General features: G+C 41.5%; 1 protein-coding gene across 6 annotated transcripts in view; it reads left to right on the forward strand.

Annotated features, from left to right (window-relative positions):
- The first annotated feature begins 371 nt into the window (after positions 1–371).
- The window catches only part of ptpn3 (protein tyrosine phosphatase non-receptor type 3), a 190152-nt gene continuing 173707 nt past the window's right edge, over positions 372–16816 (forward strand). For 2 of the 6 annotated variants that reach the window (XR_009318150.1, XM_059012938.1), the window contains exon 1: positions 372–539. Coding sequence is in view for 2 of the 6 variants with exons in the window: in XM_059012938.1 (XP_058868921.1) it covers positions 485–539 (55 nt within the window). In the remaining 4 variants the exon portion in view is untranslated. Of the gene's footprint in view, positions 540–13904; positions 14193–15238; positions 15323–16816 lie in introns of those variants that run through there. The other 4 variants (XM_059012937.1, XM_034059035.3, XM_059012936.1 and 1 more) reach the window with 4 other exon arrangements.

Raw genomic sequence — 16816 nt, forward strand, 5'->3', positions numbered from 1 at the left:
TTCAGATGTAGGAGTCTTTTCAAAGTATATTGGTTAGTAAGCCTTAAAATAATAATAAACAGGTAAGAAGTGAAATATTAGCAAATGTAGATGGTGTATAGCCTATCCCTTTACTTTTCTGCTGTACTAACACAGTATTCAATGATTATGCGGGGGGGGGGGGGGGGGGGGGTCTAAATTCAACAATGCTTGACATGCTTTCTTAGGCAATACTTGGGTGTGTGCGATGCTTGGCAGGCATCCTTTCTCAGTCATTTAGGGAGGATACCTTTAATTGATTTCCAGGTCGTTGTAAGAAGCGTAAAGACCTGTTTCTCCGGTTTCCTTTCACTATCAAACTAATGAAACCACATCCTGGCAAGGAAGCTTTATTACATTACAGCGTCTCACACCTTGTGGTAAACGTTGCCGTGTGCATTAGCTGTAACTTGTAAAGTGTGAAACTGGATGGTAAATTAATTAAGGGATATAACATTACATATCAATGATGGTGGAAGACCATGCTCTACAAAAACAGGCCTCATACAGTGAGGAGGGTGGTGAGTACACATATTATTTAACAATGTGGGTTGAGACAATGTGTTAGTCAAGGATTATACAATACAGAAGGCCTGTCAACTAAATGACTGAGGAACACATCATGAAAAAACATATTTCACTCACCTCTTCACCTAAGTGAAGAATTACCCTGAGCACTCATTCAAAATGGGCACACTTATTCACTGAGCCTGTCTGTCTGTCTATATAGTGAACTCTTTTTTTTTTAGTTTACGAGCTTACAAACCTATTACGAAATTTATTTCATTTTTTGTTAATGGTTAGTTAATATATTGCAACCTATTTACTGATTTATCAAAGTCGATCACAGTTACTGTAATAGTGGTTAGAAAATGAGATTAGGTTTTAAGTCAAGTCCCACTACAAAAGAAAAATAGCAGCACCGCTGACACCAGCATAGTCTTAGGGTAATGTGGAGACAATTCCTTTTATAAGAAATGCAACTGGATGCAGACTGAGTACTTTCTACAACTTTATTCAGCACACTGTCCCCAGCATACACACTTCCTTGTCAAGCATTGTTAGTAACATGTGAATAAACTTTATGGACACACAATGTGAACAATCAAAGCAGGAAGTATAGCATCAAAAAGATATGAAGCACCTTCATCATATTATGGCTATATTATTAGTATTGCTCTTATAATTATGAACTTTCTTAATACTATTACTATTATTAATTATTTTGAATTATTTTTATTATTACCATCATGTTTGTGTCAATTACTTTAGAAGTTGCAGTATTTTAACCAATTAACTAATACATTTTAGAAATAACCAAATAATTTTACAATAATCTTACAATGCTAAACATATTGAAATACTGTGTAAAGATTTAACGACACAATGTCACAAAGTGTTTATGCTCCAAAGGACATCACGTTACTCCCTACCATTGCCGAGATATTAATGTCTGGAGTTCAACAAAGTTGAAACAGCAGCAACAGCAGCACTAGCAACTGGTTGTCTCTGTATTTATTTCAGGTTTGAAATGTCTTTATGCAAAGAGGATTGAATTCAGATTTGTTCTGTGGTACAGATAGTCAATGGGTTGTGGCCGTTCGATTTTGCAGTGAATATCCTAATCGTCTATATATTATTTTTTTTAAATTCCAAATCTTTGAATTGGAATTTGATAACTACAGGTATTTTTATTGACGTTAGTACTATTACTCCACATACCAAAGTTTCTACTGTTTTGGTTGCAAGTACCAGAATTGGGGGTTGTGAGGGGGGCCAACCTTTTTGTTCTGGTGTTCAGCTAGCAGTGAAATAGGCATGTCACCAGAATATTACTTTGACTGTGGCTTCACAGCCATGTGTAGCAAACAGACAACCTGTAGTATAATGCATGTTGTTTTAATCACTGTTGGTTGATGGGACATTCACCGCAGACAGCAGTAAATCTCATATAGGGTCCTGTAGTTCACTATATAGACCAGTGCTTAAGATGGGCAAAATGTACCTCAAAGAAAAGTGTTTAATTGTCCAGATAAGATTAAAAGCAGCAGAAAGCCTGAAGTTTACACATAACAATAGTCAATTAAGGTGATCTGAATGGTGGTTGATCTAAATACTGTTGTTGTTTACAGTAAATAATTAAAACAGAAAATGAAGTGTTTTGCAATACTGATTCCAATGTGCTTGCTGATTGTGGGGTAAACAATACATTTTTATATCAGGTTTTGCATACAACGACATATTGTATTACATTTAAGTCTTGCTATGGTACTGGAACCCTCATACACAGGAATGCACAAAAACATAAAAAAGTAAATTCAAAAGTAGCACACATTTTTATTTTAAGTGCTTAATTGCGTTACATTTATGCCTCGCTATGGTATTGGAATCCTCACACACAGGAACGAAGAGTAACATTAAAACAAATTAAAAAGTAGCACACATTTTTTATTTAAATTTTTTATTTTGTTTTGTTCATTGCATTTCATTTATGCCTGGCTATGGTATGGAACCCTCATACACAGGAACACAGAATTCTTTTTTTTCAAATAGCATACATTTGTATTTTAAATGCTTCATTGCGTTATAACAAATTCAATGAGAATAATTGCACTTTCCTGTTGTGATCAGCTTTAAAACATCAGGTGTGAGTGTGATAGACTTGACAGCGCTAATTTTTGTTGAAATACCAAATCAAGGGCTCCCGAGTGACGCATCCGGTAAAGGCGCTCCACATGGAGTGCAGGATGCACTCTATAGTCTGGACATCGCGTCGAGTTTGAGTCCAGGCTATTCCACAGCCGACCGTGGATGGGAGCTCCCAGGGGGCGGTGCACAATTGGCCGAGCGTCGCCCCGGGGGAGGGAGGGTTAGGTCGGCCAGGGTGTCCGCGGCTCACTGCGCACCAGCGACCCCTGTAGTCTGACCGAGCGCCGCGTTGTCCTCCGACGCTGTAGCCCTTGGGTGGCTGCATGGTGAGTCCGCAGTTTGAAAAAAAGCGGTTGGCTGATGGCACACGCTTCGGAGGACAATGTGTGTTCGTCTTCGCCCTCCCGAATCAGTGCAGGGGTGGTAGCGGTGAGCTGAGCCTAAAAATAATTGGCCATTCCAAATTGGGAGAAAATAATAAAATATAATTGGCAACGACTAAATTTATAAAACAAAAAATTAAAAAAAAAAAAATACCAAATCACACAATATGTCTCTTAAAACCACTTGACAAATGTACGGGGCATCAGCTGAAATTGAGTTACGTTTCACTTTCAACATATCGGAATGTTAAAGCAAACTAATTTGTCTCTTGATAGATGCAACACAGATGCTATATTATTTTTACTGAGTTTACATGGACACACTATCACAATTCTTACTTTATTCCTTTTTATTTGTTTTCAACCAGTTGCCGGTGAAACAGTTTAATCTGCCATTTGTTTTCCATCATGGAACAGATATTGATACATTGGGTCGTTTATGCAGGTAGATTATTGATGCAGCATTGCCGTCGGGAATGCAGTTAAAGTTCATATAGTCTAGGGTGCATGGCATATCTTAATGTACACACATCAAAAATACAGCAGCAGCCATACATAGGTTATTAAAATGTGCCCTGCGCCCTGGACTATGATATGAATGATACGTTGAAATACATTGAAATTGTCCAGTATGTGTTCTCTCCCGCTCTGTGGCTACCCACAGGTCATTTGGCCCACCATGAAATTTAATTGCTGACCCCTGCTCTAAAGAAAAGGTACCATAGATTTGAAAACAAGATTTAGGCTCATGTTCAGAGCTTTGCTCTGAGTTTTCAGATTTTAGTTTGACCCTATTTCAATTTTACATTCTTGTAATTTCTTTAAATGTCCAGTTTTCTTTGAGTCTGCAAAGTCCAACACACTAGGATTCAGTGGGATTCAAATTATCATTGGTACATTTTACAAATGCACTGTTTTACAAATGTGTACTAGGCTTGGAGCATTTTTATTCAAATGTAACAGGGTATTTTTAGAAACATGTGTTGTTCACCAAAATGTTGTACTTTTAAAATGTATCCACATCAAGACAGCACATGGAAATAGTTTGGAAGCTGTGACAAGCACTTGACCAAGGCCACAATGTGAAAGTGCTACCATCACATACAAGGGCAGCAGTGTGGAGTAGTGGTTAGGGCTCTGGATTTTTGACCGGAGGGTCGTGGGTTCAATTCCTGGTAGGGGACACTGCTGCTGTACCCTTGAGCAAGGTACTTTACCAAGATTGCTCCAGTAAAAACCCAACTGTATAAATGGGTAATTGTATGTAAAAAAATAATGTGATATGTTGTAACAATTGTAAGTTGCCCTGGATAAGGGCGTCTGCTAAGAAATAAATAATAATAATAATAACAAAACAAACAGGAAAGTAATGGTTTAAAAAAAAAAAAAAAAAGAGGATATTCACAAAAATGTTGTCATCCCAAGTAATCGGATAGTATCTAATATACGGTATTTGCTCGAGTATAAGTGGAGATATTTAACCCCAAAACACAATCCTGAAGTTGGGGGGGGGGGTCGACTAATACCCAAGCAAAAACTCCCTTATGTCAGCAAACCTTTAATGTCTACAAAAGTCATGGCCGGTGTGTGGTTACTGCAGTCCTCGTCTGTACCTAGCAGAGTTTAGGACCCAGGGGAGTCCTGTGGCAGGCATGCATTGAGTGCGTGAGGCAAGTTCACATACAGTACTTAGCCATGCACTTGCATCCTGCCCTGCCCCACCACCGCAGCCGCTGCCCCCACTCTTCACTCCCGATTTTATATTTTCAAAAGTTGACAGGTATGTAATAATAATAATAATAATAATAATAATAATAATAATAATAATAATAAATCATTCTAACGTTAACTTTTCAATTACGTGACACTGCAGCACAGTGCTTCTCTGAGAAACAGCAGTACATCAGCAGTACTTGCAATTGTAAGTGTCGCAATTGCCCGCAGCTTTAGTACATCTCATTCCAATATTTTTTATCCCTCATTTGCATCTCCACCCTGTTTTTTCGAATTTCTGCAGGAACGCCCAGAATTACTGGCTGAAGCGCAAATAAGAACTGTGGCTGCAAAGCATTCATTAAAATGATGCTAACAGCGTTGTGTTTGTTTAGTACATTTCACGCTACACTTCCGACTGGTTTGCACGTAGTTTACAACAATTGCGACAGGTGCAACATTTTAGTACATCTGCCCCTAGGTTGTTTACATTCAGGAACAGAAGGACCCACCCCCACCTGATTGTGGTCAGTAGTAATCAAAGTGTGTTGGGACAAAGTTTTAAAAGCAGCTTTACACTCCCTGTGAAACTCCTCTAACCTCTCTTGCATGTTACAGGCTGTCCATTTACTCAGTGACTTGCTTTTAAGAACATAAGCCAATTCTTTGTCTGGACAATTGCACATGAACATGACAGCAACTTCCAGTCTTTGATTATTCATTGTTTTCCCCTGGCTTCTAAGACACTGTTCAGTCACCTGTGCTGCCTTGTTGAGCCTAATCCAATAATCTAGTGGTCCTTCATTTTGTTTTGGCTTAGTAGCATAAAAGTCAGGCAATGGCATGCTCGAGTAAATTGATTCACTAAAATGCTGTCTCAAAATGTTAAAAACAGCATCAGAATCATGAGAGCTACTTAACAGAGGATTATTGCACAGCCAAAACTTTGACCACATCTAAAGCCTTCCCCACCAATTTGCTCACCAACTCCTCAATCAGCTCATGCCCTGTGTAAGAGGTAGAGTCTCATTATTTCCTCCCATTCTTGCACAAAGTACTTATCAGAGCCATCACCCCTAAAAGAAGGTGGCTCCTTAACGTTAGATCTCAATACCAAATTTAACTTGAAAGCACCAATCATGGTCGAACTATACTGAACAGGAGAATCAGCAGTGGGGTTGACGCTTAAACTAAACCAAATGTGGGATCAGTGACAGAACTGGAGGCTAAACTTGCTTTTTTTGACTTCCCAATTTCAACACCAATCTGTTTTAAGATCACTAAACTGCTGTGTTGATGGATCCTTAGCACTAAATACCGATCCGCAAGATGGGGAACCCTCAGTTGACACCGAAGGGATAAAATGTGGAGGCGAAACAGAGTATAGAGTGGACCCCCCGCCCCCTTCCAACACCAACTTGAATAGCAGTGCAGGAACAGAATTGACTTGTGTCATCTCAAACTGTTCTAGCAGAGGCACATCCAGTAAAATAATTCCTCTCCCTTTCCCCCCACTCACATTAGTGCTACTCCTACCACCATTAAACTCTTGCCCATTCATGTTTAAAACAACAGAGGAAAATAAAATAAAAACAGAAAGTGTACTTAAATACACAGAAACTTCCTCTATGCTACCACAAAGTCCAGTGGATCCTCCCCAGTCTGTGGATCCAATCCAGTTCACAGCAGCGACAGGATGCAGTAACAAAGGCTGTCTGCTCTCCACGCTGACCAGTCATCGAGTCACGGCACCAGTTGTAACAGGACTACTTCGTTCACCCTGTTGACCTCTGAACTCTGCATTGTGTTTTTAAAGATGATGACACAAAGATTTGAGTTTCCAGTGTTGTTTTTTTTTATTCTGCATTGAGAATGAAAAGAAGAGAACATTGCATTTCAGTCTAGGTTACTGCATCTGCATCCACCTTCCTCTGAGGTTTTACAAGACAGGAAAGAAAAAATGGCATTTCAGTCCTATTCAGGACTATACCCAAATAAAATCAATGTTATTTTTCACTGTTTTTATCAAACAGACTGCTCATACAGCTCTATAACAAGTAGAAAACCCCAGCTAGGAAACTTTTATTTTCTTAGAAATAATTATTGCACTGTGTGTAGTGAAATTCACGATATTTGTGTTACCCATTAAGAGTACAGGGCCTATAGAAAGTCTACACGCCCTTGAACTTTTTTCACATTTTGTTGTGTCAGTGCCTCAGAGTTTCATGCATTTAAATGAGGATTTTTTTCCACTTATATACACACCATACTCCACACTGTTAAAGGGAAAAAAGTTTTTATTGAGAAAAAAATGATATATTAAAAATACAAAACTGAAAGATCATAATTGGATAAGTCTCCACCCCCCTGAGTTAATACTTGGTGGAAGCACCTTTGGCAGCAATTACAGCTGTGAGTCTGTTGGGATAGGTCTCTACCAACTTTGCACACCTAGATTTGGCAATATTTGACCATTATTCTTTACAAAACTGTTCAAGCTCTGTCAAGTTCCTTGGGGAGCGTTGATGGACAGCAATCTTCAAGTCATGCCACAAATTTTTGATTGGATTTAGGTCTGGGCTCTGACTGAGCCACTCAAGGACATTTACCTTTTTTTTCCTTAGCACTCCAGTGTAGCTTTGGCTGTGTGCTTTGGGTGGTTGTCACGCTGAAAGGTGAACTTCCGTCCCAGTTTCAGCTTTCTTGCAGAGGGCAACAGGTTTTCCTCAAGGACTTCTCTGTACTTTGCTCCATTCATTTTCCCTTCTATCCTGACAAGTGCCCCAGTCCCTGCCGATGAGAAACATCCCCATAACATGATGCTGCCACCACCATGCTTCACAGTACGGATGGTGTTCTTTGGGTGATGCGCTGTGTTGGGTTTGCGCCAGACATAACACTTTGCATTTAGGCCACGTAGTGCTCACGGTACTCGGTGAGCACGTAGTGCCTCGGTGCGTATATCACCCTCGGCTCTCTGGTGCGCACGGTGCTCAGTGCACTCGGTGCATACAGTGTTCGGTGCACGTAGTGCACACGATACATGGTGCAATCAGTGCCTGATACTCACTGTGCTCAATACAAGCGGTGCACGTGGTGCTTAGTGTACTGGTTGTACCGAGCACCGTTCTAGCACCGTGGTGCTTCAGTGACTAGTGCAAATGGTGAGCGCGGCACCCGGTGCCTCATTGTAGAACATATTCCCTGAATATGATAATACATGAACGTGTATTAGAAATGTAACTGGACTCATTAATGAAACTGTGTATCTTGCGAAACAGGGCAAACTGCTGTGTCTTGAGAAGGGGGCCACTGGCTTGCAGACATACTGAACTATGTGACCTACTGATTAGAGGACCGGCGCCTGAACTGGATTAGGCTGAGCGGACAGTTGAATTATATAGAGATAATTCACACATGCAACAACAATCGTTTTGACACAAGGAAGACATAAACTAACGATTTCCCAGTGGAAAAGGACATTAAAACATCAAAGGAATGTGATCTGAAAGTGGCTAGTTAGCAGAGTGAAAACAGACTATAAATATCCAAGCCAAACGAAACATTTTGCACTCCACATCGAATGCTAAACAAGGTGCTGTCACTCTGCTAAGCAAAGCTGCAACTCCAGGACTCTGCCTGAAAACGGAACCAAGACGGGACTCTGCCTGAAAACAGACCCAAGACAAGGAAGCAAGCTGCAAGCGAGTTAACGACCACAAGCAACGGCTGAAGGACTGCTGTTAACTTACAGAGACTTATCAGACAAACCAGTCTAGGTCTGATGTACACCTAAAACCACAGTATCCAAAAGAAACTGTGCCCTGCTACCTGCTTAGCTAAAAGATTCAGTGAAGAGGACAGAGCGGACGGGCGCTGTTGTGGATCCTATACCGAGGACTGAAGACTTTGTTGCAGCTGATGGTTGATTCTATTGAGAATTGAAAACTTTGTTGCCGAGTTTGATCCAAAGTGGGATTGAAGACTTTGTTGCGGAGAGGAGAGTTTTGTACTGGACGATTCAACAGATTGAGTTTCCAAAACTGCTGACCAAAAGTCTAAGCTTCAAGGAACTGTTGAGTATAATTCCAGTTGCATTTTCCTTTCATGGAACTAAATTAATCAATTATAACACATTCATATAGAATTGTACTGTTAATTATTTAGTTTGGCCAATTTGCATGTGAAATAACTTTTAGTGAAACTTGATGAAATAACTATAAATAATCTACCTCATATTGTTGTATGAAGAATTTCTTTAAAAGTAAACTTGCCATATACTTAATCTATATACCATTAATAAGCTTAATGTGATATATTCTAAGATTGTCTGCATCATCTCAGTTGTGCTTGGTGTGGGCGTGTGTGTGTGTGAGTGACTACTCACACACACACACACACTGCTGGTGTGAGAGGAGACAGGCGGTGTCATATTTCAATTGCCTGCTAGTCAAGCAGTGAGAGTTTTTGAATTGTGTTTTGTGCTTAGAGACTAAGACATTTACTTTCAAATTTCTGTTTATTATTTTGTGTACTTAATAAAATATTACTATTGATTAAACATTTCTTGTGTCTGCGTGTGAATGTGTGTTCATAGTAAATCCTGATCTTTGTAACACGTCAATTAAATATTGTTAGTAAGAGAACTAATCAACCCAGATAAACATTAAACATTGCATAGTTCACACACCCTAGTCTCTGTAAGTCGCCTTGGTTAAAGGCGTCTGCTAAATAAACAAATAATTAAATTATCAATTATTGAATTGTTCCTACATCGTGCTTAGCGCACTCGACACACACGACATGCAGTGTTTAGCGCCTCAGTGCTTGGTATAAACAGCGCTCAGGACACCCTCTGCACCTGGTGCTTATTGCACTTGGTGCGTGCGGTACTAAGTAAGGACGCTCGGTACACTCGGTGTGCACAGTGCTAGGCTAGGGTTTCCGGTACCCTCGGTGCTCACAGCTCCAGTGAGCTCGTCTTGGCATTGCGCACGGTGCGTGGTCACTCGGTGCGCACAGAGCCAACACTCTAGTGCTTGCTGCGCTTGGGACACATACTGCTCGGTGCACTTGGCGAGCAGAGCTCCAGTTCACACACAACATTTAACAAGCACCATGTCGAGCATCCAGTGGTTCCACCCTTGCACATTGTGCGGTGTGAACCTGCCACTCCAGGACAAGCACTCGCTCTGCGTGCAGTACTTGGGAGTCCAACATGCCCAGGAAGCATGGGCAGAGAGGATTTTTGCGCCCTATGCACGGCTTTTCAGCCCAAAGTATGTCCCATGGGGTTAGACGCTGAGTCTCCCATGGCCAAGCCATCAGCAGCACTTGGGGCCCCATCCGCGCTCCTTCAGCTCTTGCAGAGCCCCTTGCAAGAGATTCCCAGCGCTCAGCCTCCTGTGCCTAGACCTCGCAGCCGCTCCCCCTCCCCCAGCCAAGAAAGGTGAAGAGTTTGAAACAAGCGAGGGACATTATTTACTTGAACGAGCAGATGATACAGGTCCTTGAGCTTCTGTCTAGGCAGCAAGTTCCTGTGGTACCTATACAGGTCCCGGCCCCGCTGCTACCCGCACCAGCCCCGGCCACTGAGCCTCCCATGGGAGCCCAGGCTAAGCCTGAATCGCAGCCATTGATGGCGGAGGAGGACCATGGCAGAACCTAGCTCAGAGGTTTCCTCCGAGTCTAGTTTGCCACCTCTGTGCCGGTTGACTCCACCATTGCGGCCTTAGTTAAGGCTCCACCGGTGGGTGGATTGTCCAGAGGCCCCATGTGCCCTAACCCTCAATGTAGGGTTATGGAGACAGACTGAAAGGAGGCTTATGCAGCGGAAGTACAGGCGACTCGCCTAGCTAACAAGTCTCTGTACTCAAAGAGAAAGTGGCCGCCTTCCTGTGCAAGGAGGCCATCCGTCTCGTAGACCCCACTTCCTGCAGAGAGAGGTTCTACTCGAGATATTTCATAGTACCCAAGAAGAACGGCGGGTTCCGCCCCATCTTAGACCTAAGATTCCTCAACAAGTTCCTCAAGGAAAGGAGGTTCCAAATGCTGACTCATCGTTTTCCAGTCCGTCCGTTCCCATTCGTCCAGAGCACAGGAAGTATCTCCACTTCACCTTCAGGGAAGCGTTTACGAGTTCTCCGTGCTGCCGTTCGGCCTCTCCCTGACCCCACATACGTTTTCAAAGTGCGTATACATTATCCTGGCCCCCTTGCATTGCAGGGGATCGGAGTACTAAGCTATCTAGACGACTGGCTAATCTGTGCTCAGTTGCAGGTGGGAGCAGTGGCGCACACGGCAATGGTGACCCAGCATTTGGCGAGGCTGGGCCTCACCATCAACAATGCAAAGAGTCGGCTTTTACCGGTGCAGTGCACAACATACTTGGGACTCCGGCTGGGCTCCAGTATGATGTGCGCATACTTGTCAGACGACAGTAGCAGCTATTCAGGGTTGTCTCTCCCTGTTTCAACTCTTGGGTCTGATGGCCGCAGCCATATCAGCCATATTGCTGCAAGTGTGGCTCAATGCATTCCATTTACATCTGAAGTGCGACAGACACCTTAGCCCATGAATAGCCCAGAATGCTCCTCTACGTGTTCCCGCCAATACTGTTGCTCCCAGCTTTGTTGGAGAAGGACCAGTTACAGAAAGTGACAGTTCTCCTAGTGGCCCCTCAGTGGTCCAGGAGAACATGGTTCTCGACTCTATGCCAGCTCTTACGAGGCCAGACCTGTGAGATCCAGCTTCATCTGGATCTCCTCAGTCAGGCAGGAGGCACTCTCTGGCATCTAGAACCTGCCAGATCCAGTTATGGGTCTGGCCCCTGAAAGGCTCACGTTTGAACCTATTCACTCCACAGAGCTGAAGCATCTGTCTATGAAGACAGACTTCCTCCTGGCTATCACCTCTGCTAAGTGAGTCAGTGAGTTACAGGCGCTGTCAGTGCACAGCTCCTGTATGCGGATTTGGGATGATGGCAGCAGGGTGTCACTGCTTACAAACCCTGCTTTCCTCCCCAAGGTGATACAGCCTTCCAGATGAATCAGTCTGTGGAATTGGAGTCCTTCCATCCACCTCTGTTTGCTATGGACGAGGATATGAGATTAAATTCCCTCTGCCCAGTGCAGGCATTGAGATTTTACGTAGATAGGACAAGAGATCTGCGTCATACTGACCAGCTCTTTGTCTGTTCCGGTGTACGGACCCTAAGACAGCCCCTCTAAAAGCAGTGACTGTCACATTGGATTGCTGACACAGTCGCTGATGCTTATGACACTGCGGGCTTGCCCCCACTGGAGGTTTGGCTACATCTTGGGCCCTCTTCAGAGGGGCCTCGCTGTCTGATATTTGTACAGCGGCTAGCTGGAGTTCGCCGCATACCTTTTCCAGGTTCTACCACCTCAATGTGGTAGATCCTTCCATGCCTTCAATAGGCACAAGGTTCCTAGAGGTTGCACACTTGCACTGCTAACCTTCGGTTATATACCCTTGGTTAGGCGATTATGAAGTGTCCCTCGCATGCTGCCATTCCTTCTTCCTCACGACAGCTCTGGTATACATTATCCCATACATAATGTCGTTGGTGGTCGTCTTCGAATTGAAAGGGATTAGGTTAGGTTACTTACTGTAACCCTGGTTCCCTGAAAGAGAAAACAACCACCAACCGCGAGGTCGCATCGGTCGCCCTCACGGGTTTGATGGAAAAAGAGAACTGGCTTCCTCAGAATGACGGTTTCAATCCCTCGGTGGGCGGGACCGAGTGCGTCATCCCAGGAAGGAGCCTATCGGCAGCTCTGATATAAAGAGCTCAGTAATACCTACCCAATGGGCAGGCATATCCCATACATAATGTTTTGGTGGTCATCTTCTCTTTCAGAGAACCAGGGTTACGGTAAGTAACCTAACGTTACACCTACTTGATAAAGCTTGTTTGATATTCATATTTTTAGTAGTACATTTGTGTGGTTATTTTAATATGCAAAATAAAATCTCATCCAAACTGCAACTAATAAACTAAAATGTACAAAGAGATCAAATAGAATTTTGTTCCATTCTTTATCATGTATGAACAACACACTGTTATAGGTTAACTGTATTATAAAGGTTCAAAGCTGAAACAATATTCATATTCTTTAAAATAAACTCCCCTCAGTCTACCAAAGATGAAAAATGAAAGTGCACGTTAACACATAACATAGTACAGAATAAAATGTGAAAAGCATGAATAACTGTTGCGTATGTACATGAGGTATGGTAAGCAGAGGAAGCATCATCATCATCATCATCATCATGAGACACTGTACATGCACTGTAGCCTGTATTAGCATCGGAAAAGCATTTGGAAGTTAAATATTACCATGTAAAATGTTATGAAATGTTATTTTTTATAAGGGTTGCAAGGTTGTATTATAAGTTTAAAACGCTTATTGAAATGTTACATTATGTGCGATATTATATCCTGAGTGATGAAATACAGACATAAGGGACGTGAATAACCCATATTAAACTGATTTTCCAGCAAATATTGATAACAAGGGGATCAGTGCAAGCAGTGTAGCCTGTAACTTTTGCAGGACTACTTTTGCAGATCCACTTAATGTGGATCTTTTTTGTGACAACCACAAGGGTTTGGTTTTGTACGCTGCAATCAGTACTAAACTTGATCTAGTTTAACTGATAATCCCAATGATTTAATAAATTTTTTAAAAAAACCTGCTGCAATTGGGATTAACAACGGTACTAAAGCTGTTAGTCCAAGGAAATGGATCAAACTCATTTCTCTCCCTACTGTAGGCGCATGATCAAGTGGACTAACTACATTTGGTACACTGCATTTGAATTGTAAATTGCGTTTTGTATGCATTATTTTTTTCAAAAACATTTACTCTGCAAAGACATTTGTCTTTAGCAGTCAAAGAAAAAAAAGACCACTGTATTAAAAGGAAAATTTGTTAGAGCGTTTTTCTGTATAGTTAAAAAAAATGTACAGGGCCACCACCGTAGTTTACTATTGAAATCTGATTTCAACTGGTGTAGTTCTGCTCTCAGTTCCATAGAGGCACACAACAGCTCCGGGTTTAGCCGAAGTCTTCCCGCAAAGACTCGGGAGTGTTGTACGATTGTAGCCGAAAATTGCCGATCGAAATTCCTACTTCTTTGAGAGGCGTAGATCGGCTCTTGGCGGCAGGGCAGTCCGGTATGAAAGGGTGGGTGAGTGAGTGAGTGAGTGAGTGAGTGAGCGAGCGAGCGAGCTCAAAGGAAGGAAAGCAGGAGGAGGGGAGAAAAGAGCAACGCTTCCTAGTCCCTCTGTCGTACCAACACCTGCCTTTGTTTTCCATGCGACTGTAAGGATACATAAATAGGGTAGTGAAATACGCATTCAAAGATAAGAGAGACAAAACTACGAGATTCTGCATGTTGCAGGTAAGGTTACGCTGCTGATAGGTTTTTAAGTTAAAAAAAAAAAAAAAAAAAACAGAAGGTACTGCCGGCTGCTTGGTGCTACTCCCAGTTTCTGAAGGTGTGTGCACGTAGACGTCTCAGTGCTGTTAACGTCAGTATTTACCTTATCATTACAGCCAGGCAATTTCAACACAGCGCCGGGGGGTTGTAGTCATGTTTGGACTCTGGAGGTATGGTATTGCAAAATGCTCGTAGGATTTGTGGAGTCTCAACTTTTGTTGTTATTGCTTGCGTGTGGTCGAATCTGTCTGAATAAATCCTACCTTGTAGTACTACTGATCTTGTACATAGCAAAAGGACAGCAGTCAGTCGTGTGACCACAGTGGAATATTCATTTCATGTATTTTAAAAAAGAAAAATCGTTGGATTATTTCCTATCTGGCTGTATACGTATAATGAACTGTCAGCTATGCGTGCCAAACTAGAGTTTGTATTCTGTTTTCTGATGTTTGGTGAGAATGAAACTTATTCTAAGTAGTTTCACAGGTATTGTGCGACTGACATATGCATTGTCTGCAGTTTTAAACGTTTCTACCTATTAAACTCAAAGAAGTCTTGCTAACTGGTGGACATATAACATTTATGCATATAATCACTGTTCTTGTAAGCCCTGTCCCTAAATAGAGTGACTACTGTATAGCTCACTTTAAAATCTAAGTTTTTATTGTATATACTATATAATATTGTAAAAGTGTTACATTGTTGTAAAAACAAATATATCCTGATCAGTCACCAAAATAATGGGATAGAATGCTTTCTGTCCATTTTAAGCTGCTAAATATTTCCATTTCACTACAGGGTGGCCAGTTAGCTACTATTTGTTGACACAGAGGGGTTACATGTGGCATTTAACTACTAAGTGCCTAATGAGTAATGGTTTTGTTTTGTTGTTGTTGTTTTATCCTATTGTAGTTTCCTCTGCTACTGTAAGTGTGTCCTTATAGTTGAGCTATAGTAATGTAATGTATTCTGTGGTCATGGGCTTATACTTGTACCTGTTTGTGAAGATATAGATCTAAAATCAACCCAAGACACTACTTCAAATTTAGCACAGAGAGAAGAACAACTGGGCATAACAGGGAGGAGTTAAAGTAAGTTTAAAAAAAGATTCTGTGCTTTTAAATTCATTTTTATACTGTATTGTGCATGTTTTGTAGGCAAATATAATAGTGTTCGTGACAAATCCATACTGTAGTTTGGTATGTGAAGTTCTGTGAATGTAGCCTATTTAATAATTAAACTAAGGGCTGATGTGCTAGTTCAAGGCTTCACCACACAGTGTAAATACAGCATGGCTCTGGTCCAGAAAGTAACTTGCTTGCAGTCTTTTGTTTTTTCTCCCTTTTTAAAGATGCAGTGTACCACACAATCATGTCAAATTGTAGTTCAGCACAGAATCTTAATCCCACCAAGAGAAGGAATGGGTGAAATGGTCTTCACTCTCGTACGCAGCGGACCTACATACAGGTCTATGGGAGGAAAAAACTAAAACCGCAACGCGCTGAAGTAGTGATAACAGCCTACCATTTCAATTGAATTCCTGTCTATTGGTATTTCTTTTCCAGAATAATGAATTAATTATCCAAGAGTTATCTTTCTGTAAAGTTACTGTAGGGGTCGATTTGATCAGCCTATACCCCAGTGAGATGTTTTGGGGGAATCCATGGTGCTGTAAAATGATCTAGGCTAATCACTAGCAGCTGTGACTTGCTGTATACCAGCAACGTATAGTTTGATCAAATCGACTGCGTAGTACTTAACGTGAACTGTTGTTGTTATTGAGTTCAGATTTTACCAAAATTGAGAAACGACTTAATTGTGAGCTGGCCTTGATCACATAGAGGAAGTTTACTGTTGTTCTCAAGTTTAGCTTACTTGTGTTGTTTATGATTCTGTGCTTTTCCAGAAATAAGGCATTGTTGCATTGCTCAAATTTAATCTGAAGTACTGTGGGAAAGAGGCTTTTTTCCACCATTGTGCATCACAGCAAAATTCAGCAAGTTTTGCTTAATGTTAAATCTAAAAGCTCAGGAAAACGAATGGCTGTGAGGTCACGATAATAATTTACATGAAGTGTTAGATTGAACATAGATTAACAGAAATCGTTTACAGCCAGTGTTTCAGTGTTAATGTATGGCTCATTGTAAGCTGTATAAAGGTGTAGGAAAGTTTTACTTCGAAAATGAAGACCAAGTGGTGTACAAGATAACTGCACTCGAAACAGCAGACCATTAAACTAATCTAATATGAATATGTATGCCTGCTTTTTCAGTACAAGACAACTTTATAGTTAGATATCCTAGAGTTGTCTTTTTAACCCCTTTACCACCAGGTGTTGTTGCCATAGGTGTCACCCCACAGACCGTTTTTTATCACGCTGTCTTTTAAAGTGCTGTGAAAAACGTATTTGAGAGAGTAGAATGAGCACACTACATTTTCACCTTAATAAAATTTGTAAACCATAAAATAAATATTGGATGTTTTCATTGTCCTTTGAAATAGAAAATACCAATAGGAAGTTTTTGCTGGGTTGAAAAAAAACAAACACTGTACAGGCTGATAATGTGGGTGTGTGTGAGAGAGAC

Source organism: Acipenser ruthenus, chromosome 3, assembly GCF_902713425.1.
Source record: "Acipenser ruthenus chromosome 3, fAciRut3.2 maternal haplotype, whole genome shotgun sequence".
Lineage (NCBI taxonomy): Eukaryota > Metazoa > Chordata > Actinopteri > Acipenseriformes > Acipenseridae > Acipenser > Acipenser ruthenus.